We start from the raw sequence: 23,544 nt of genomic DNA on the forward strand, positions 1-23,544 counted from the left end.
TTGGAGTTCTTACATTAAAGCTTTTTACAAAGGCATACAACTAAATCATGGATGAGAACCATAGCAAACAGGAACCAAATAAGAGATAGTTTCAATACTAAATGCAAAATATGCGACATGATGCTTACAAAATTAGAAAAGCCAAGACAAAATTGAAATATTTTTTATCGATATGTGATATAAATATCAACTGTAGATTCTTTAAAATGTTTTGTAATTTGTATACACCCTTGAATAATCCTGTCTCCTATTTTTGAATATCGCTTTACTTTCTGAAATTTTTGCATGAAGATATCCTTTTTAATTTTACAATATCAGGCATTATATAATTTGATTCCTAAATTCATGTAAAAAATTTCTAAAATCACACTGAATCTATGAACAAGGATCAATAATCGTAAAACATATTGCGCTATAATGTAATATTTCACGCATGTAATAATGCTATTAAAACGAAAGCTAACCTAATTTTTCTTAACAAGAAACTGACTTACCGAATCACGTCTGCACGTCAGAATGTCTCTTATAAATGTAAACTGTAATGGCAAACTAGCTCTATTCAGAAGGACAGTGAGGCAGGTGATACTGTAATGTTTTCCGTTCAGGATCAGCTGGGAATCAGAAGCAAAAAGGAATAATTAATGATCGATGTAAGAGCGCCAACTAAATGGATTGTATATGATCGTTGCTAACAATTAACACAGCAAAGGAAAAATCATCAACGAAAATAGCCTTAGTGTAATGGTCAAACACTGTGTCCGCCGAGCACTTGTTTAGAAAATTGCTAATCATAATTCTTAGAATCAAGAGCTTACGAGGAAGCACAGTTTATAACTGTTAGTGATTATAATTGTCACAGAATTGAGTTAGAGGTAACGACAATAGATGCTTAACTAAAATTTAAAAGGCTGCACAGGCACGATTTTTCTGTCTTCTTGGAGGTCAATTTGATGCCAGTGACGTATTGCGGAAACAAAGTGACGTGTTGCGGAAACAAAATTTCAACCTTCATCTTCAATTACATACTTCAAACTCTACTTGCATACTGCAATTGAGAAAATTTCATAGCAGTGGCAGAAATACTGCTTATTTTCAAAATATTAGTGAAATTTCAAAAAATTTTATTCAAAGGTACTTCCGAAGAGGAAATGCACGGATTTCAATAGGTTGAAAAGAACATGTACAATATACAGAACATTAGTAAAATGACAATTCACTGGGTTGAAGTTGATAGAAAGACTAATTTTTCAAAATGAATTCATCAATGTCAAAACTTCCCACGAAATATAATTGCTGTGGAAGCAATATCGTACGTTCATACGTTTTCTAGATCATATAGAACTAGGTTCATAAAGAAGTCAATCGGATTGCAGGCCCATCGTGTCTATGTTTGCTAAGAGATTCTGGTTTGAGCTTGAAAATACAGATGCTAACAGACAGGAAGATAGAAGCTGGATTTTACGCCAATTTCAGACGAAAGCCAGACATCTTTGATTTGCGGCAAATGCTAATTACGCTTTCCAGTGATTTGATCCACTGTTGTCTTTGCAATATTAAAAACCTGAGGTAGAACCAGTCAAATCGTACCTCAGTGGTTAAACTATACACATATCCAATCAAATAAGCCAAGCTAAAAGACAGAGTAAATCAAGAAAACTGATCATCAATTTTGCTATGTAAAGGGTTTCAGCGATCTAAAGGTACCTGTCATAGGCCGTTCTAAAGTTAAACAGATACAACTTCAGAAACAAGATTATTTTATTTGCAAAGTCAATATTTAGTTATATGTAAAAATATAATTAGATATAATTCACTTGAAAGTATACATAGCAGTGATGCACGTCTAAACTTACACTTGTTTAATGGAAGTCTGATGGAGAATGTAGAAAAGAGCAACTATACTACTTTCACACGACATTGAGCTTTCGTGCAAACACAACTCTAGAAATGAATTTGATGCCAATTACTTCAAATTATTCAAAATAGGGGCAGAAAAATCAATCTTCAGAAATTTATTTGCAGCAGGTCATTGTATCAAAACTGCATATTGTTATTTTCAAAATTTAAAAAGGCTATAGTAAGGAAATTTACGAAATGAGAAATCATAAATGATAAGCTGAAGGAATATAGGCATTTCTTGATCATGATAAGTATGGAATATAGGCATTTCTTGATCAGCGACAAGCTGCTCAGGATCTATTGATTGTGGCTGCTTTGATTTTAATAACACAAGGTTCAGAAACATTTGCAACACACTTGGATTCTGTATTCAGCATAATGATGGTCTTACTTCGAAATTTAAAGAAGTGAAACATATTCCTTGATTCTTTGAAGATGTATTCCACTTATCTAGGTAAACAATTGTTTTCTTTCTAGACTGGATAAAGCAAAGTACGACATCCCACAAGCACCTGGTATAGGTCCTTTGCTTTTTGGAGGCATATCCAGCGGACATGGAAGTAAATAGTTGTCTTGAGTGGAAGAAGCAAAAACTGACGTTCTACAAGCAACTGGGTCATAAGTGTAGAAAATACATAGGCTTGAAGGGTTGCAGCCCCCTTATCAGACAAACTAAGTAGGATTTAAGGCTCCATTCGGGCAGTTCTATCTCAACGAAGCAGTAATATTCGAGCAAGATCCCCCAAACGTTTAACATCCGCTACGTTCATTACTGTCATAATAGCCACATGACTGGATGAAGAGAAATAAGGTGTCCTACAGAACCTTTGCTTAGGTCTCTTGCTTTTCTATTCGCCTTGAATATTAATCTGCCCTTGATAGACGTGTAAGCTACGGACATAAACACTTATTAATCCACCCTATCTGTTTCTTAAATTCGTATTTGAAATTACCAAAGCTATTAACAAGAAATTTAATTATCTTAAATAATTCAGCGTGGAATCTAAAACGAAACTAAACAGACAACTGGCTGGCAAAAAATTGAAAATTTATGCGATGTTTATTTTAGGTGTAGGTCAAATTTGTAGAAAAAATAAAATATCTGTGGAAATGCTTTCAGTGCCAGATGTCCAGAACCATGGCTAGATTAAGGTTTCGTCACTCCCTTACATCTGATGTACTAACGGGTTAGGCGCATGCGTCAACCTGGCGATTGTGCGCATTGAATGAATTACTGTTGTGCGCACTCTGCTTTGCGCAGAGTTGTAGATTGTCCAATCATCTTCGATAATTAAACAATAGCAAGCTCGAAACGGCCTAAAGCGAACATTCACGGATGTTTTTAGCGAAATTACGCCGAAGTGGAGGTAGCTACGTTGGAAAAGAAACTTTTATGCGATAATTTATCAAATTCAAGAATTCCAGGGATCAGGTTCCTCATGATGGGTCACATGGCAACCATCTGCAGTTTTGATTCCCAATGAAAATGGCGGGAAATTTTCCGCGAATGGAAACAACACTGGTTCTTGCCATGTTCGTTGTGTAGGACATGTTCAACAGCAAAAACAAGGACAGACGAAAGCAAATCATTGGTATTTAATCAGGTGTGTTGGCTTGAAATAATGAAACTTTACCTGAAGAAATGAACTTCAATCTTTCCTATCAGTTAGGCCAAGTTCTGATCCCAATCGAAGCTCTAGGCCCAAGAGCTCAAAACTGCATTACGTAGCTACGCGTGACAACAAAGTACATATTTTCGGCCTAGATCCAGTCGTTTGAAAACAAAAAACAAGATCTTGACTTTTGTTGATTTGAACAAGTTGAAGAATTTGTCTACATCCGTGGATACAATTTATTTTCTCTCATTGTATTTCTAAAACCAATTTTTTGGCACGTGTGGCAAGGCACTTTTTACTGGCCCTTGGCGCATGCATGCACTGCTATGTTGGCAAAAACAACTCTGGACCGAAGATCTCCATGTCTAAGTAAATAGCATGCGCTATGGTCGGGATTAGTTGGCTTTGGGGGGCAGAAGCTTGTTGGCTGGGGGGGGTAGGAGCTTAGTGGCTTTGGGGGCCTAGGAGCCTAGTGGCTTTGGGGGCCTAGGAGTTTAGTGGCTTTGGGGGCCTAGGAGCTTAGTGTCTTTGGGGGCCTAGGAGCTTAGTGGCTGGGGGTAGTGTGCTATAGCCTCTCTTAAACTGTAGACGTGTCAGAAAGTTAGGTAAATTTTGTTGCTTTGTCAGGATTTGTTTACAAGTAAAATTTCTTATCAGAAATTTTCACCTTTAGCCCTAAAGGATTTAGGCTCAACTGTACCATCTGTTTTGGCAACATTGCTAGTCAAATTTTGATGCATAAGGTTGATCCCATTCAAATATTTGATTTCTCCCTTGAATTTATTAATTTATCGAGTGTTTAAAACCTACAAAATAGGCCAAAAGGGAGCAGTAAATCCAAATTTTTAAAAAAAAATTCCAAGAAGTATTTTCAAAAAACTTATTAATCTATTTCTATTTAATTAAAAATTGGAAACCCATAAAATCTACTTAAATATTCCATTAATAACAAGTGAAAAACAATGCATGAACCTGAGATTCATGATTTTTTCTTATTACTAAGACAAAATCAAGAACGATTCATCATTTGTTCAAAATAGCTAATACAAGAAAAAGTTACAAAATTTAGATGTAATGCAAAATGCAAAGCCTGATGTAATAAATAACAATACACCTCCTTATTGGAAACCCTAGGCCACCAAGATTATTGCATAATCATCAGTTAACACAAGACACTAACCTTATATGACTTAATGTGGATGGATAACTATGCATTTCACAGTCTGTAGAATGTTATTTTTCTTTTGCTTGCCTATGCATGCGAGCATCTCAAATTGTTTATAGCAGGCCTTGCTCTAAGCAAAATGAAGGTGCTCCATAAAACGAGCCCCTTAGAAACTCTAGGCGCTCTATTTCGCACCTTTAAATAAAATGTTAACTGAGAGCATCTTTCAAGAGCTTTGGAAGATCGAGCTTCAAATCAAAAGCTTTGGAAGAGTGTTAAATAAGAAATTCAATGGTGATACCAAAAGCACCATAATATTAAATAACAAAACGTGCAGCGAACACTTTTTTAATACAAATATAGAAATATAGGAGAACGCATGGCTTTAAATCAAACATTGACTTTGTTTTCCTTTTTATGCTATCCATTCTATAAGACACACTAGAACATCTACTACTCGCGAAAGCAAATGAAAACTGAAAAGCAATGCGGTAATTTGATCGGAAATGTGATCTCTGATTTGCAAAGATGATTTTAGATTATTAAGAAAAACAGAAAATAACACTTCAACAGAAAATTAACGCTTGCTCGAAAATCAAACAAATCTGCAGGAGAATACGCTTGATGGCCTGTGTCCCTGGTGGTTATTAGAGGGTTATTAGATTAAAAATGGTACTGGAAAACCCAACGTTGAATTTGCTGAATTTTTTTCTCAAGGGGTAATCTTACGCAAATCATAATATTGCCGTCTGTTGGGAAGATTGTTTATGCTTGATCAAGTTTATTAGACAAAGGCCAAGAAATTATTTTGCTCCGTGGTAAAACTGTTTTTACATTTTAAGGGGCTATATATGTCTCTCCAAGGCTTCTTTTGGGTGCGCTCTAGGCTGAGTGCTTGATCGAGCACCTTTCCCGGCTAGGCCTGATATAGCCTTTACTTTTGTAACTACATTTGATAATTTGAATTTATTCATTGTTTACTATTAATTTGAATGCTTTTAATAACAAATATTACATGCATTTTTACCTGTATTTTTTATCTAAATATATTGGTAATTGGTCAATATGCTATGTGCTGACCTGTAAAGCCTGTTTAATATAACTCCAGTTTTAAGAATAAAGATCATGAACTTAAGTTTATTACGTAATTCATTGACCAGCTCTGGTGCAAACTTTGCATTGAATATGTTCTTAAATTATACAGAGGTGTATCATGAAAACATGGCAAGAACTAATACAATAAATCTGAAACTAAAGTCCTTTGCTCAGGAAGTAAAACATCAAGAAGAAAATTGACTATTTTCCTATTTGTTCATCCAGATATCTTATGTCATTGCAAAATGGTACAGTTGTAGACCTGGGGTTGACAAAAGTTCCACAGCCCTTTTAAAAATTTTAATATTATAGGTCTATACCTGCTATAAGTGCATCACTGGATATCATGATATCAGATTTTAAACTAATTTAGAATCTTGTACCAGGACTGGTGATTTGATGAAGTTCAATGGAGGAAAGCTGTAAATTGCTCTCTTAAACTAAACAGGGAGGAAAAACTTTTCCCCTTGAAGTTCCATTAATATGAATGCTCTGCTAATAAGTATCTTGCATGCTCTGCTAAGAAGTAAAAAGAGGCATAAAGGAATGGAAATGGACCAAACCTAGTTTATGTAATACTGCATTGATTTTACCAATGTTGCTCAATTTCTGGGCCATTCTATGTATATGTATTATACTTGTTCTTGATAAAGCTTGGCTGGACAAATTAGAGAAGTGATCCTCATCTCAATTGTAAAAACACAAATCACCAGGCTCTAGATGTCTTATGTTTTTTGTAACTCATAGGATGTTTGGTCTAGGATCACCTTGGTAAAGCTCTCCACTTAATTCTTGCTTGTTTGTTTTGCTTGATTGGGTTTAAAAATAATTATTCTTTGCATTTAAAAAACTAAGCACAGATTGATAACTAAAAAGGTCCGGCCTGTGGATCATAACCATGTAATTTTAGATATTGAATTTTAGTATATTGTAGTGTGCCTTGATATTATATTTGGCATACTCGAGGAACAAAAAAGTACAAAGGGAATTCTATAATCAACAACAACATGATAATGCAAGGCAGTGATAAACTGGCTAACCTACATATCAATTTTTTGGTAGTATTTATAGAAATAGAGAACTACTTGAGACACAAATAATTCACTGAGAGATGTTTTACAGCTCTCTCCTATGGTTCTTTATGCTGTCCAGTCTTAAACACTGAAATATAAATTAGATATAGCAGACCAATTGTTTCCATGATTTGTCCAGAATCTGCTTAAACTTTTGCAAGTCACTTCCCAATCTTTCTTGTACCATATTTGTGCACATAGGTTATAGTATTCCACCTTCCAACCTTTGATTTCTTTGCATTTTCTACAGTTATAAGTTTTTTACCTTTTCAACAATATTCTTTCTGTCTACAAAAGAATGAGATTTGTCTACAGTAACATCTTGCTCCATCTATAGCAATGTTGCAGGCAATTTTTCCCCTAGCCTACAGCACGGCAGCATTTTCTAATCAACAAAGCCTCCTGTCTTTGGCCTCCTTTTACATATCATAGTGCTTATATTGTCTGTAATTTAAAGTCCTCTCTCATCTTCTTAGTTTGTATATCTTCAAAATTTTACAGATGTTGCTATTTCCCTATTTAGCATTGGCAGCTGGCCAATGGTTTATCTCATGCCATCTATCAGAAAAACTGGATCAAATGTTGATTACTGGGGGCCTAAAATTTGAGGGAAAGGGGCCTAAAAGTATTTTAAAGTTTGTTGCTTATTCATGGGGAGCCTATTCAGGGTGTTGCGCTTATTCATTGATTTATGTTCATCTTCATATGATTGTTGACCCGGAACCTTCCATCACGTCTATTTAATCAGCTATTATAAAAACGCTGTATATAATAACCTGTGTCAGTAATGTACTAGTAGTTTCTGAAATCTATTACTCTGTGTGTCTGTGACAGAAAAATATTTTTCCAGATGCAAACCGTCTGTGTTTGAGAAACATTGCTAAAACTGTAAATGGAGACCAATCCATATATGTTAAAGGACTGATTGTTTTCTTTAGATTTCAAATTTAACACTTGGTTGGTCCTAGAAGAGAAAAAAAAAACTTGCGTTTTAATTTCAAAATTTTTTTAGTCTCTAATACAATGTTTATTCTGGTGCCAATTCCCACAGTTTCCAGGTGCATTGTATACAAATTCGTATATACAAGCTTGCTAATATTTGAGCTTAGTGTCTATTTTGTCCAAGAAAGAAAATTAATTCTTTTAAATTCACTTATTTAATCTTTATTCAAATGGGTTAATCTTTTAAAACAAAAACAGGATGCTCAAATGTATGTGTTAAGAAATTCTTATTTCTAGTTACACCCCCAAAATACTTTTACCAAGATTTATCATAAAACTGCCAGCAAACTGTGGTAAAAAGGAATGACTTAATCAATGACTCGTGAAATTTCAAATACTCTTGTAATAAACCATGATAGTTTTGAGTTGCAGTGTTACAACATCCTCTTTCAGTTTCTAGGTATCATAGAGATATGGAGGAAGACCAAATGACTCTTGCTACAGATGCAGCAAATCCAGAAAGTGAGGTGAAAAGTTTGATAACCAGTGATGTACTGGTAGAAGAAAACTCAATACAATGCACAGGGAAAGAACACACAGAGGTATGAGAATCTTCATCTACTTTGCATACATTAAGGACTATCTCGCATCTTTAATTAACTTTGAAACTCAAATTTGCAATAGTTTAGCTCATTGTCTAGGTAAAGCCCTTGGTGTGTCTACAAGGAAAGATTAAAACTAAATCTCAAAATTACTTCAAGTCCATGTTTTCAAAGCATCCATTTTCAAAGCAGCGTGAAATTGTCTTGTAAATAGAATAATCTTCATGCCAGGGCAAACTTAAACAATGGAATTGCTCAACAGGCGTTAATTCATAATTTCTCTTGTCAACTGAGATGATTTCCTTCATGGAAACTGACAGTGACATAGAGTAACCAGACTGAAGTATCATCATTTTGAGTTTCAAAGTGCTTCAGAAATTCTCATGTAAAGGGGACCTTATAGATTTTCCTTGTAAAGTCATTTGGATGTACAAAAGTTGACAGTTTTAGCTTCTTGGGTATGGTTAATTTCCTTCCTTTTCAATACCAATAGATTAGTTGAAGATAATTCCAATTGATATTTTTTTAGTCTTGGCATTTATAGGCTATAAAAATGAATTTTTCCTCAATTCAATCAGCTACAGTATAGAATATGGGGTTATACAGTAGCTACCTATGGCTCAAGAGAGCAGTAGAAATGGTTTGTTGTTTGATCCTTAGCAAAAAATGTATTCATCATAAAAACATTGCTTTTCGTGGCTAGTTGTCTTTTTTGATACTCAAAGTAAAATGCGATAATGAAATAAAAATGATTTAATCATGGTTGAAGAAACATTGGGCTCAGGACAACTGGCAGCTAATCTGATAAAATCAAGACATGCAGCTCTGTGTACTGTAAACAACCAATTACGCACCCAGGACTCAAGTAAACTCCCAGCCAAAATAAGCACCTACCATTACACAAAGAAGCATTAATAAGCATCATGTTTGAATAAGCTTATTTTAGAATTGGTGCATCTCAACTCAAACTGAATCAAACTGACTTTTATGCAGCTTATCACCTGCTAGTGATTAGTTCTGAAATAGACTGGGGAAAAAGGTCCAAAAAACACAAGATAGAAAATTCCAGTCTTGAAAAACAGATTTTTTGCTCATTTAAAATTGCATAAAACTGCATAAAGAAAATCAAGAACAATTATTTACAATATGCTTACATTAAACAAACAGTGCCTGGTTGCTGAAGAGTGGCAAGTTTCTTGACATTTGCCCCTTTGACTTTTTAATGATTTTTAACATTGGGTTATAAACACACAATCATAATTTCTGCATACCCAATTTGTTGGACTAATAAACCTTTTGTGACTTTCGGCCATCTAATTTTGCACACCTATTTGAACTTCAAAATTAATCTTGCTGGCTAGGTGATTTGTTGGTATCAGAAATGTCCCCAAGTAGACCAGGTGGAGAATAGGGGAATGGTCGCTCGAGGGCGAAATTTATGGGACCAAGTGCTTATGGTCAATTCGAGGGTGCTGATTTCGAAAATCGATGGCCCCACAAAATCCCCGTATAACATTGATTTTCGAAATCAGCACCCTTGAATTGACCAAAAGCACTTGGTTCCATAAATTTCACTCTCAAGCGATCATTCCCCGATTCTCCGCCTGGTCTAAAGTACACTTTTAAAATTATATGCCATATCATAGGGCTTAAAATGCATAAAGGTAAAATTGGAATAATGAGACACTTTGATTAACACCGAAAAAAGAAAGCTGAAAACAGATTTCCTGATACTAGTGGTACACTGTGGGCTTGGAAGTTTGTTTGGATGTTTGTGAGAACACCTCAATTCAAGTGACTGGCTTGAAGAAAATTTTGATCAAAAACAGGAAAACTCTAAGAACCTTGAAAACAAATGAGCCCACTTCTCTAAATCATATTTTGAACTAGGTGGACAACAATGACATGATATAAAATGTATGATTGCACAATGATATCTTGAAGTTATTGATCGCTTGTTTAACACAAAATTTAATGGCATTGATTGAATTATATTTGAAAAAGGCTTTAGATGCAAGTATTGAAGATTGTATCGAAGATTATATTGAAAATCAGAGAATAGTCCATATATTTTTACAAAAGAGGACAGCAGTTCTCAAGTCTTCTCGCTTCCTTCAAGACATGAAGAGTATTTTTATTGGACATTGAATACTTTTTTTTCATAAGCCAACTGTTTTGTAACGATGAATTTAAAATGCGTTCGACCTGGATCGCACGGCAACCCCAATTTACACACAAGTTTGAATAAAGCCAAAAGATAAACAACCGTACGCACACAGAAGCCAATCCCGTCTTGGGATTCGCATCTCAACATTAATTGCAAAGCCTTTGTTGAAAACGTACATATATTAGGGAGGCAGGACTATTCTAAAAGCCATGAAACATACAAAGTTTTTATTACAAAAGGCATGATCATAAATATCAAATATTTTCAATTCCGTTTCAAGTGAACAAACCATCATTAAATATTAAGAGTTCAAAAATTAATTTGTTCAAGAATCCAGTGGTACTATCCACAACAGAAATCAAGAAATTGATTGTGGACTTTCGAAAAAAAAAACCGGCACCGTAAAAATCATAATATTTCAGAATGCGAGAAAAATAAGAGGTGGAATTCTTCAAACAGGAAAAATAAAGTGGTTGGATTGTAAGAATACAAGAATAAACAGCGAGGCTGCAAAATTCTAAACAATTTGCTAATCACTTTGCTGCCCAAGCTGAGATTTGCAATAGCAATTCGTTTCAAAGGGGAATAAAGATAAATTGATGATGTGAAGCAAATGATGTGAAAACCCCCAGGGGGGCACTTGAACTTTTTATATACGGGGAGGTCCATCCGCAGTTATCCAGATTCACCTAAAATTGTCAAAAAACAAATTTAACAGACCTAAAGTTATCGCCTAAAAAGTGTTGATAAGATCCAAAAATATAAAAATCTTGTTTTTGAGCACAAACTGAGCAAATTAGACTGTTTTTCCAATAATAATTACATCTGCTCTTTTATTCACCCCGTTTTGAATTTTTTGTGTGTTAGTTCAACCCACAAGTATCAAAAAGGTATATTGTTAAATCAGGTACAAAAAAGAATCAGATCACACGGAAAATGTTTACCCATTATTATCAGATGGACACCTGTATATAAAAAGTTCAAGCAACCCCCTGGGTGAAAACCTTCCTTTTATGTTTTATGAAAATATATCACACATAAAATGCCTAGTGATATCTTGATTAAGGTTCATATCGCTGCCAAGTAAATATAGTCTGGCTTACCATGCATATGCTATTAAAAACGTCAGACATTATAATATGCTAGCAGCGCAAGGCTAAACCAGTGTTTTTAATAACATAAATTCAATCTTAAATTGGTATATAGAACAGAACGGTTCTTACTAACGGTTCTAATCCGTGTTTTGATGAAAATTTAGCAGGCTTTGACATTTGTGGCAGTGGTTAAGGTTGTGTCATCATTTAGAATGGTTCCGTGAAAAGACAGAACTGTAGTTTACCAAAGCAAGTTATCCACTATAACTTTATATTTCTTTCTTTTTACAACAGGTGATTGAGAGTTGCTTGCCTGTGGAACCAATGGAGAATCTGACCAGTGAAGTTGACAGTGACAGTCAAGTAGCAACGGCGAATCCTATCGACAGCCTTTTGAGCAAAGTTTCGGACAAAGTTTCTACCTTGGAGCATCTGCCTGAAAGTAATGCTCAAAATTTTGTGGCTCAAGCAAAGGAAGATGAAAACTGTAGTCAAAGTGTGAATGGGATGACGAGGTCAGAAACTTTGGACGATCATCGGAATTCTGCCAAAGATGAAAATACCACTGAAAGCGAAAATTCTACACAAAATGACAGTAACTTTCATGAAGCTCTTGATGATCTTAATGGCAATATAGAAACGAAAAATGAAGAAAATTCAGAAGTTACTGACGCAGATCCTACAAGTGATATCATAAACAATAACAAAAGCTTGTCAATGGAAGCTGTTGATGGGAGTATAGCTTACAACAAATCATCAAGTGAAAGTAACACTACTGATAGAAAAGGAGAAGGATTTGATAGTGATCTTGTTTCCTCTGCTCCATCAGATGGTGACTGCTCGGATCATATCTTAAGCCGCAACAAAGAGTTGGAAGCTCATAATATATCTGGCCAACAAGACGAAAATCCTTCAACAGATAGTACTTTGAGAATTATATCTCCTTCGCTTTGTCAACAAGAAAATTTTAAAGATTTTGACGCCGAAATTCCAGTTGATATAAATAATGTCACACCTGAAGTAAGTGTTTCTTTGGGAACTAAAAACGCAGAGCAACATGACAAAGCTATTATCACAGGAGGGGTTTCTTTGGGAACTAAAAACGAAGAGCAAAATGACAAAGCTTTTGTCACAGAAAAGGTTTCTTTGGGAACTAAAACTGAAGAGCAAGATGACACAGCTTTTGTTACAGGAGAGGTTTCTTTGGGAACTAGAACTGAAGTGCAAGATGACAAAGCTGTTATCACAGGAGAGGTTTCTTTGGGAACAGAAAACGAAGAGCAAAATGACAAAGCTCTTGTCACAGGAGAGGTTTCTTTTAGGACTAGAACTGAAAAGCAAAATGACACAGCTTTTGTCACAGGAGAGGAAATTGGAAATAAAATTGAAACACTGGTGCCGGATAAAGGGGAAATGAAAAAAGAAGCAAATGTGCATGACAGTAATGAGGAAGAATGCATGATGTCGGGTTCCAACATATTTGACAAGATACGATCTGAAACAGAGATCGTTCATGAGGACGAGGCCATGGAAATAGCCTCTTCATTGTTTCTCGAAGCTGAAGAATCTGAAAATGACACCGATGAAGATATAGGAAATGATGAATCTACTGAGAGTGCAGAGAGCTTAGCAGACGAGAGAGTTACTGAGGTGCAAATAGGTGACGATGATGATGAGGCAATGGATATAGATGTTTTTGGCGTTGCTTCTACTGGAACTAATGGAATGGAGCAGGATAAAATCATGAGGGAAGAAGAGAGTGCATCTGAAGACGAAGATACAACTAAGCCAGATAGTGCGACTGATACATCAGCAAATCTCACAGCTGCACAAAGACTTATCCAGAAATTTAAACTACAGATACAAAATAAAAGAAACAGTGAAGAGACGGTTGACAGTGATAGGCCAAAGCGTATAGTGCAGCTCCCAGCAGAGAGGAAACGTGGGTTAACAAAACCAGAAGAGACTCCAGAAGTTGCTGCTGAAACAAAAAAGCCCAAAGTAATGCAAGGCTTGAAGAGAAAAACGGAAGGTTCTGAAGCAGATGATGATGATACGAATATAAAGGTTTTGAAGTTCATACCAGGCAAGCCGAAAGCTATGGAAGGCTCCAAACCAAAACTTCAAAAGTTAGTTGCGAGAAAATCGATACAAAAATCTTACTCTGCGAGAAAAACTGCCCTCAGCTTGAAATCTACCAATGAGGACCAGACTGTCCCTACAGCTAGCAGCAAGGCACGAAAACATGCCAATTTCACACAGAATCTTACAAAATCGGTAGGAACAGTGGAGCAAATGGTGATGGAGAGGACAGAAAAAGGATTTCAGTCCAAAAGAGGACCAAAAGATACAGTAACAATGAAAGTGTCTGTCAAAATAATGTGTCAAGAGGGACCGAAACGTGTAAAGTCGACTGCTAAAGGAAATGTTAACTTGATTGATAAAAGTGTTCAGATTATTACTGTAAAAAAGCGTGCGGACATCCTGAGTGAGAAGGAAAAATCGACCACCACACCAGCAAAGCCCACTGTGGACACCACTGCAAAAGCCAGTATTGACCAGAGTCTAACTATACGAGAAAAAAACATTCAGAGGCTGAAAGAACTCATCAAAAGACAAGAAAAAACAATTGAAATGATAAAGAGTGGAAAGGAGAAAAATAATGACTACAAAAAAATAGTGGAAAGTGCATTCAAAACTGTTGATTTAAAGGACAGCGAAAAGGCAGTAGGCAAAAACGTAAAATCGATGGAAAAATCAAAGGAAGGCGAGCAGAAGCAAAACACTAGCCAAAGCAATCAACAAGCTTCATCAACTGATCAGTCCAGTATAAGATCCTATCCACAACATCGATTACTATTACCCAAGAAAAGTGTTGATAGCACTCAGCTTAAGATACAAGGAGGATCAGTAGAATATGTACACCCAAGTTCCAAAAACATGACAAACATTCTAGTGCCTAACAGACAGATTCCACAAGCGATATCTATCAAGCCTGCAGTATCGTATAAACCAATCATGCCTTCTTCTACCACTTCCCAGCCTGGAAAATGTGATGTGTTAACATCTACAACAAATAAGGGCTATTTTTCTGCAGTCTCAAATGTTTCAGCATCAGATTTGAAAAACGCTGGGCAAAGGGTAGTTGCAACAACAGCACTGCGACCAGGCATGTTTCCAAACCCTTTGATTCCAACAATGAAGCAATATGTCTCTATTCCTACAACAGCTCTGCATTATAAACCGACGCAGTCAGTTGCCTGTGTGCCTCCAACGCATATTCCCTTAAAAATGACTGCCAGTTTTCATTCGCCCTCTCCACTCTCAAATGAACCTAACTCTGATGTCCTCCCAATAGGACATGCAACAACAACTGCTTCCTTTGTCGTAAGTCCGCTGATTTTGGGTTCATCTGCAGTGAGCCAGTCAAAGCCAGTGGTGCCACCTTACCAAAAACCAGGAGAACTGTCAATGACTGAAAAAGCATTCTTAACACCAGAGACTACCACGGCATCGGTCTTACCAAAGATAACCAGTGTTCGGTCGTTAGCAGGACAGCAGAAAACAAAACCAACAGTAGTTAGTCAGGCAAACTCCTGTGACACATCTAGTTCGTCTGAAGAACATGTCAGTTTAAGCCTAGATCAACGAGTAGGGCTTCTAAAGACTTTAGAAAAAGCAAAGTCATTGATGTGTGATAATGTCAAGAACAGTGGCTCAGAAGATACGCCAACAGCTTTAACCTCGTCATTTTCTACTGTAACTTCACAAATACGAACAGTAGAAACGACTAAAGCAAATACTTCTCGGCTGGTTTCTTCACCAAGCACTTGTACAACCATTTCCAATGTGGTTGTGACAACGAGGTCCTCTGTTTGTACTCCCTCTCGTGCTGGTTTGTTGTCAACTGATTCTTTAAAAGAACAAGCAACAAATCCTGCAACAGACCAGCTAGTCAACTCAGTAAATACCAAAACACTGGAACATCGTGGCATGCCTTCAACAGCAAAGGTTAGTGAGCCCATTCCACAAACAAAAGAGCCTCCTACATATCAAAAAGTTATTCTTATTCAAGACCATGGAAAATTTGCTCTTATGCCGGTTGGAACTAATTCAGATCTACCAGGCTCTTTTTTTATAAAATTAGAAAATAGACCCAAATACCAAAAAAATACTGCAGCTGGGACATTATGGAATGGTGAACCACACCTTTTGAATAATGAGCCACCACCCCTGGCACCAATTCGACCCGCAATAAGCCAGCCCAGATTTCACCCAGTTGGTCAAAATGTTAGCTCTAAAAGTGACAAGCCCCTTCCAGCATTGAAGCAGGCTATAGACCCCGAGGTTCAGAAAATGATTGACGAGTTAAAGTCTGGCAGAGGGCAAAATATCGGAATACCATCCATTGCTTTAGGGAAGTCAGTTCTTGGCAAATCTACCAACAATACGGAAGTTTTTTCTAGCGACCAACACATTCAGAATACCAGAATGGGTAACCCCGCATTGATTTCCCCTGCATCTCACCAAAATTTGTTGACTTCTTATTCAAACAAAAAACAGGTCTCTATTTTGCCAAAGCCGAAAGAACCAGGACCACGTTCAGAAACCAAGGAAAGTTCTCACACAGATCCCTATGACACATCTCCGTTTTGGCTGACGAGATCATCCAAAGTCAAGTTGCAAGAGGAATCTAGAATTAAACTGTTCTTGTCAAATAGTGATGAGGAATTGAACGGAAGAACAAACGTTGTTCAGCAAATAACTGAAAAATACCCGCTTGTATCATCGCAGTCCACTTTTAAGATACGATTTGGGGCACTCGAGAACCAGTTTTTGTTATTAAACCCAATAAGGAAGGCCTGGGCCGTACTTCCCGATCCTGATGATGAAGAATTCATCCAGCTTCTCGGAATTGAAAGTGCTGTTCAGCGGATAAGCTGTTTAAGAAATGAAGGCTATTATATTCCATCACCTGACATATTTGCCAATACCCCAGAAGAAGGACCAGGGGACAGCGCACAAGGTTCTAAAACAGAATCTACGTCTAAAAAAGAAAATATTATCCTCAAAGAAACAAATAAAAACCAAAAACTCATTCAAATTGACCAACAAGTTAAGTCAAAAATGAAAAGATTAATCGAAGAGAGATTAACAAGCATGAAAAAGAAAAAGCTTTCAGAATCAACTCACGATAGGGAAAGTAATGGTACCTCGCCTCCCGCTGTGCAGGAGAATAACACACGTTCGGGAGATGAAAGCGAAGAAAGTAGCGACGAACATGATCAGCGACCAAACCAGGTAGAACTAAAAGAAATCCGTGTTGTTGTTGAAGATGTAATGCTTGGTGTAAAGAAGTCCTAGAATTGACTATTTGATATTGTATAATAGCACATATGCCGGAACATTAAAATTGGCAAGCTTAAAACCGAAAACATTCAAGATTTAAGTTTACCCTCGTGAAAAATAAATTGTTAATTGTACGAGCGAGTTATGCCTTATGACTCATGGGTTGGCTGCAGCTAATAGAATTTAAAGAATTTCTTGTGACGACCAAATCTAACTAAGCCGTTTCATTCTCCAAAAAGATGAAACGTCATAACTTATCAATTGTTATTGATTCATGTTTCGCTTAACTTGCCCGGCAGAAAAGCTATTTTTTAAGATAGATGCAGGGATCATTTTGGTTTATTTGTTGTTTAGAAAGTAACATATGATAACTGCCCCCAAAAACATTACCTTGCGTAGTTCGATATAGCGGGGTACCTCCTTCAACATAAAATGGTTACTTAAGAAAACTCTTACGCTGCTCATTGTCGCCAAATTAGAATTAAATCCCTAGACTAGAATCGTTTACTATGTACAGTAATTTTTTTTAGATGTAAAAAATATCCATCTCACACTAACATTCTTACTAAAAAGTTCCCATTAAAGCTGTTACCGTGAAATTTTGATAGTATTTGGTAATATATCTAACTTTTACATTGGTTTAAAAAGTAGCATATCTCTGACAACCGTTTTTGTTGATAGTTTTGTATAAGCAATTCATTGTTTGAAATTTCACTGTTTTTCTTATCTGAGCGTTATTTATAAGAGGATTTTGTTATTTTTGCTATACTTCGTTCGGAAGCTAATCAGTACGTGCTATGCATATAAAAATTACTCTGAACTCCCAGCGGAAAGAGTCCTGCTTTACGTCATTCATTTCTTATACTAATACTGCTACTTCCGCCCTGTATCTCCCAGAATGATATTAGCAGTTTGGGTATATGTAAGTCACATGTAAAAATCATCCTTCTTAACTTCCTACGTCATTTGATAGTAAACCAGCATAGTTTCGAGGGCGAAGAGGAGTATGGTTAAATTCGACCTTGATTATTTATGTTAGCATTCGAAAAGACATTTACAATGATTTTAGATAGACCATCAGGGAAACTGCATTTTCACACGGGTCCTTTACTTTTGCAGCTTTATTGGGATTTGGGGCCGTAAAAAAATCCAGTGAATGTGATTCCCAGTATAAAGGCTCTAGTAAAATGAACTCTATTGCAGGATTTTTGAAGTGGCGTACGTTTCGAGTGGAATAAGCAGCTTAATTTTTGTTTTTTGTTGCATCCCAAATATGCAATGAGAATTAATGTTAACTTGATTTCAGTTTCAAAGCTATATATTGAGGATTTTATAACTAGAAAAAAATAAATAAAAAGATTACGTGATCAAGAGCTTCTCAGGTCATAAACACTCTTAACCCAGCCACTGAAGTCACTATCGATCCAACATTTTCACATTTATCATTAAATATTTACCTTAATTAGAACAATTTGAAATATACAGTCAAGGCCTTCAGGACCGACATTCTTACTTGAAGGGGGGGGGGGAGAATCTATTTCTGAATCGCAGATCACTACAAAGAAACTTAAAACATTTTTGTTACTTTATATTTGTTAACATTTTTGTTGGTTTTATTATGCGTTTCGTAGACAGTTAATGTCCGAAAGGGAGTATCCGAAATAGGGAATGATTTATTTAATCATTTGATCGTTTTCAGTCTCTACGCTAAGACGCTAAGGTATTCTAAAACCTTGCAAGACCCTTCCTTTTTCATAATAACGATGAATATAAGTAAATTGTACCAGGAAAAAAATTGATTAACTAAATAACGACGTTTCGAGCATAGCCCGTTATCAAGTGAGGAAGTTTCAAGTGGGTTTATGTACTATGCTAGAGATAAGATAAGCAGGCACGAAATAACAGGCCTGGATATCTCATCTCTAACTAAGCCTGGTGTAAGTATGAGGGCTGAATTTCATTTTGAGTAGCTTTTTAACACAAGGTAACAAAGGCCCTGTTTACACGGGATCGGATCCAAACAGTATTGGATCTATTTGGATTCAACATGCGCGGATTTGTTTGCGCAGTTCAATTATGAAATTTTGGCGGCAATTATTCAGCCTCATAAGGGAGAAAATAATTTACCCTATTCTTGTCTTTTTGTTTCCCAATAAAATGCTCCTTGGATTTTGTTTACTTTAAATTCCAGCACATCTTTCAGCAGTAAAGCCGTCTCCTTATCAGTCCAACCAAAAACTTTACTCTATGGTCCTTAAAAAACTTCGAAAGTCAAAAGATTCGAAACAATAAATTTCTTGTCTTTTTGGCGTCAAGTCTAGGAATGCAATATACGAAGTCCCTCGATATGGACATCTTCCCCCTTATTTTGTATCCGTACCTGTTTGGATCTGATCAAAACCGTTTACACAAGACCTTTTTGGGATCGGATGCAAACGGGACCACCTTCAAAAGCAATCCCAAACGGGTACGGATAGCAGATCCAAATGGGATCGGATCCGCCAGATCCCGTGTAAACGCAAAGCCTATCCGTAACACTTTGGGTACGGATCCGATCCCAAGGTGTAAACAGGCCCTAAATGTTGAGAACCAAGTGGCCCCTGAAGAAAATCTACATGTTTTTTCTGGCCTGGCACTCAAAATATTTAAGAACCCCTGGTATAAATCAAAGCCAAAAATGGAGTTTGGTCCAGGTGGATTTGGGCTTGTTCGGGGGTGGGGACTTCAAGAGTAGGGGCTTATTTGAGGGGGGCTTATAGGAGGGGGATGTACGAGTGGAGGGGCAATTCGAGGATTTACGATATGATAGTAGTGCATAGAAATAATATAAATAGGTTGATCAAGAATTGCTTTTTATATTCTCTAAAAACTCAAAAAAGCTTTTGTAACTAGAAACTCAAAAAGAACAGGCCCAAGGGCAAAGGGAATTTGTCATCTTGTGATCATGACACCCCATATCACCATTTGGAGGCATCACTTTATCAAACTTGTTGGCAATGTAAAGGGGAACATACTGTCCTGGTTTTCATCAATAGTAACATATACTTTTTATCTTCTTGTGTCATTGTAAACAGAAGGCAGGAGTAAGGCTTTAGAATCAAACAGGTAAAATTATGCTAACTATTTTTCCAAATATACCCATTTCTATTCTCACCCAGTGCCAAGCCTCCGTGCCATATTTACCAACTCTTACATCATACAACTCATCTTTCCTTCCACGAGCTGGTGAACTCTGGGATGTTTTATCCCTTTTTGTTTCGCAAACTCACATAATCCGTTTTCCTACATAGTCAGGGCTGTTAGTCCCAACATAAAAACTTCGCCCACAAGGGTAGTTTTGGGCTCTGAGCAAGATAAGATGCATACTTAAGTATTGGCATCTTTGTGGTTGCATTGTGCAAGAGAGGCTAAGTTACATTGTTGCAGATTAGGTTTCGAAGAGATGTTTCAACTATGATGTTTTTGTTTATATTTTGCTTTCTAAGCTCTCGTGCCAGCATCGTAAAGAGTACCTCTTTGTTCATGTAAACTCGAAGAAATTGACGCCAATGCTAATAGGTGTTGATTCGACATTAGAAACCCTTATACCACCTCCTTTCTTTTCCCTTGCTTCAAATTTCAGACAGTCTATAAATAGCACTTGAGGGCATTTTTTTGGCTGGGGTCTGGATCTTATATTTTTGAGCATATCAAACTGCCTATCTCTTCCAAGTTTCATGTTGGCAACACAAATTGCAGCAACATTATTAGAAAAAACGCTTTTGGGGCCTGGGGCCTAGTTCAACAGTCTATAAAGAGCACTTGGGGGCATTTTTCAGCTGGGGTCTGCACTGCACCCTATTATTTTGAGCATATCAAACTGCTCATCTCTACCAATTTTTATGCTGGCATCAAAGCTTGCAGCTATATTGTTGGAATAAATGCTTTTGGGGCCTGGGTTCAAGTACAACAGTCTAAAGATAGCATTTGGAGGCATTTATCAGCTGGAGTCTGCATCTTATCTTGTTCAGTGCCCAAAACTACCCTAAGTGGACAAAGTTTCATGCTGGTATCCGATTTTGCACAAAATTTTGCCTAACAGCCCTGACTATCAAAACTATAACCAACAAACCTATTTCACCACCTTCTCTTTTGTGCCTCTGTATTCCTTCCTGTCTTAGAGCTTATGAAGGAATTCAGGCATTTCCAATTGTTATCCAAAAATTCTAAAAAAATGAATAGCCACAGACTGTTCGACAGACACAAATGGAGAAACATATAAAAATTTTATCAGTACATAGAAGCACGCAGATCTCTCTTAAGTACCTATTGAGGCACACATTGTGGCATATGTAGAGATGAACTTGTGTTGTTAATAATGCTACATAGAGATGACTGATGGCAGGGAAGTTCTTTGTAGTTTTCAAATTTATGTTTAATCACACTTAATTTTTACTAATAAAAAGCTATGTATTAAACCTTACGTGTAAAACTTACGTATCCAACCAAAGCTACGTGTTAATCTACACAAACAGAAATTTAAGAGTACCCAAAGCAAAAGCACACAAAAGGAAAATGTTTTTATTGAGAGTCAAATTTAAAATACTTTCAATAAAAATACCTAGGCAGTGAAGGTTTCACAAAATCCCAAATAAAATAAGGACAATTTACACTTCAAAGATTTGGAGATTTTTATAAATTAAATTTGATGCATACCAAAACCACTGAACATATTTAAAAGAGGAATACATTAATGCCATATACAAGAGTTTTCACTTCTCAAACCAACTTTCCATTGTCCCCACAAATATAACTGATTTCACTTGCTAGTACAAACAATAGATCAACAGATTCAGATTCTTCTACCTTATGGGTAAATAAATAAATGATCTTTATTTGTCAACCATATACTGGTCTCAGAATTTGACTGTTTCCTAAAATGAATTGATGTTTCCAAGATGAAATGAAAGAAAATTGAAAAATACTAGCTTATTCAACTGGAGTAGACTTGAAATTACTTGATGTCATTCAAAATTCAGAGGCTGTTTTATAAACTCACGTCACACTAAATTTTCTGTGTCTTCAAGTTTGGCTCCCTGGCCTTTTGGATATCTTCATCACTTTTCAACGATATCATTGAATTGTATTCCTTTTGACCAAGGTCATCAGGCTCATCTGGGATTTCCTGAATAAAAAGATTATACAATCCAAGTCAAACAATAAGATAGACTAACTGAAAAAAATGTGACAATAATTTCCAAAAGGTATCAATAATGTAGGAATAAACACATTCCTCAATGATCATTGAATGTTTCTTTCTTATAAAGCAAGATGGAGAGAGTGAGTGAAAAATGCTAAAAAAGCAAGATGGAGAGACTTAGTGAAAAATGCTAAATGTTATATACTTTAGCATTTGAAGATTACTCTAACTAATTTATTTTTAACTTTTTTACAAAATTACTGACAAGCTCGCTAAGAACTAGGAAGCCCCTTGGAGCCATGGGACAGTTGATCACAATCATAGTTATGGATACATTAGGATCAGTATTTATGCAGTTATACATAATAGTGCTACCCTACTGTTGACAGCTTATACTATTGCCCCCCCCCCCTTTTGGGGGTGCTAAAAATCCAAGAACGTCAAAGCATGGGGTTAGCAAGGACAGCCTTCAGCCCATACCTTCAGCCAATACCAGCAGTGGTAAAAAAAACTGCCCTTGTGTGCTACAACGATAACGCACAAAATTTGGGTGTCATTTGCACAACAATTTTGCTTCTTTCTCTTTTCTTGTGCAGGCGTTTTTTGCAAATATCATTATTTACACACTTATGAAAATATGCAGCAAAAATGTTAACGAGAACATATTATGGGACTGCACTTACAAGGTTAGGTTTGTAGTAATGATGGACAACTGAAGCTCCAGAAAACATGGCACCAACACTGATCGCCATAAACATAATGTACTTTCTCCAGGAAGTCCCACCTGGCATTTCTAAAACAGTGTGTTTATTGTTGATCCTCAGCCTCTAAAGCAGCTCTTCGTTTCTGGGCTTCAAGTCTTATCGCAGTGTCATCTGAAATGAAATGACAATTCTTTAGGCGGATAATGGACACTTTTTCGGAGTTATCGACAAATAATTTCAAATTGGTTTTGATTGCATAACATTTTCAACGTTCTTAAGTGCTTCCCAATATACAGGAAAAACACATGAACTTACAAAATGTTTCTTTTCCGACTCTAATTTTAATCATAAAAAGTTCTATTGCTCCACCTAGAAGGAAAAATATCGGCAAATATTTGTATGGCCCAAGTTTCTGCACCCAACTGCTGCCAGGCATCATCCCGCCATTTATGGCCTCGTAGTGTCGTGGTTGACGGAAATAACCAACTGCAACAACAATGAACAACCACAGCCACAAATCTACCACAGTTGCTCAAATTAGTTTGTTCATTATCATTGGTAATGGCGCCATTGAAGGTTAAGCGTTCCGATTACCAAAAGCAGAAACGACTTTTATGAGATTAATTTTTAACTGTAAATTTACGGCATAGGGCACAGAA

The 23,544-nt window shown here is 36.4% G+C and overlaps 2 protein-coding genes across 4 annotated transcripts; one reads left to right on the forward strand and one right to left on the reverse strand.

Moving 5' to 3' along the window:
* Positions 1–3,172: 3,172 nt before the first annotated feature.
* On the forward strand, positions 3,173–17,082 carry LOC135692832 (uncharacterized). 2 transcript variants are annotated; one of them, XM_089112717.1, is made up of 3 exons: positions 3,173–3,503; positions 8,244–8,392; positions 11,948–17,082. In XM_089112717.1, exons 2-3 carry the CDS (start codon positions 8,264–8,266, stop codon positions 17,015–17,017), a joined length of 5,199 nt encoding a protein of 1,732 aa, XP_088968843.1. In that variant the 5' UTR covers positions 3,173–3,503; positions 8,244–8,263; the 3' UTR covers positions 17,018–17,082. The 2 variants fall into 2 exon arrangements, with proteins under 2 accessions (XP_088968843.1, XP_088968846.1); XM_089112720.1 differs by having other exon boundaries at positions 8,251–8,392.
* Positions 6,662–23,367, reverse strand: LOC148960513 (ubiquinol-cytochrome-c reductase complex assembly factor 6-like). Of its 2 annotated transcripts, XR_016144629.1 has the most exons (5): positions 23,201–23,367; positions 22,865–23,056; positions 22,041–22,166; positions 21,114–21,207; positions 6,662–7,812 (listed from the first exon to the last, which is right to left on the reverse strand). XR_016144629.1 is itself a non-coding variant. In XM_089112746.1 (4 exons), exons 2-3 carry the CDS (start codon positions 22,970–22,972, stop codon positions 22,047–22,049), a joined length of 228 nt encoding a protein of 75 aa, XP_088968872.1. In that variant the 5' UTR covers positions 22,973–23,056; positions 23,201–23,367; the 3' UTR covers positions 6,662–7,812; positions 22,041–22,046. The 2 variants fall into 2 exon arrangements, 1 of the variants encoding a protein (XP_088968872.1); XM_089112746.1 differs by lacking the exon at positions 21,114–21,207.
* Between the last annotated feature and the right edge of the window lie 177 nt (positions 23,368–23,544).

Source organism: Rhopilema esculentum, chromosome 3 (genome assembly GCF_057945365.1).
Source record: "Rhopilema esculentum isolate cy_ngs chromosome 3, ASM5794536v1, whole genome shotgun sequence".
Taxonomy (NCBI): Eukaryota; Metazoa; Cnidaria; class Scyphozoa; order Rhizostomeae; family Rhizostomatidae; genus Rhopilema; species Rhopilema esculentum.

Bases quoted from the DNA above. Each gene is read 5' to 3' on its own strand.
- LOC135692832 (XM_089112717.1), top strand. From the start codon at position 8,264: ATGGAGGAAGACCAAATGACTCTTGCTACAGATGCAGCAAATCCAGAA. The intron at 8,393-11,947 runs GTATGAGAATCT...TTTTTACAACAG, and splicing joins CAGGGAAAGAACACACAGAG to GTGATTGAGAGTTGCTTGCC.
- LOC148960513 (XM_089112746.1), bottom strand. From the start codon at position 22,972: ATGCCAGGTGGGACTTCCTGGAGAAAGTACATTATGTTTATGGCGATC. The intron at 22,167-22,864 runs GTAAGTGCAGTC...CTTTTTATTCAG, and splicing joins ATTACTACAAACCTAACCTT to GAAATCCCAGATGAGCCTGA.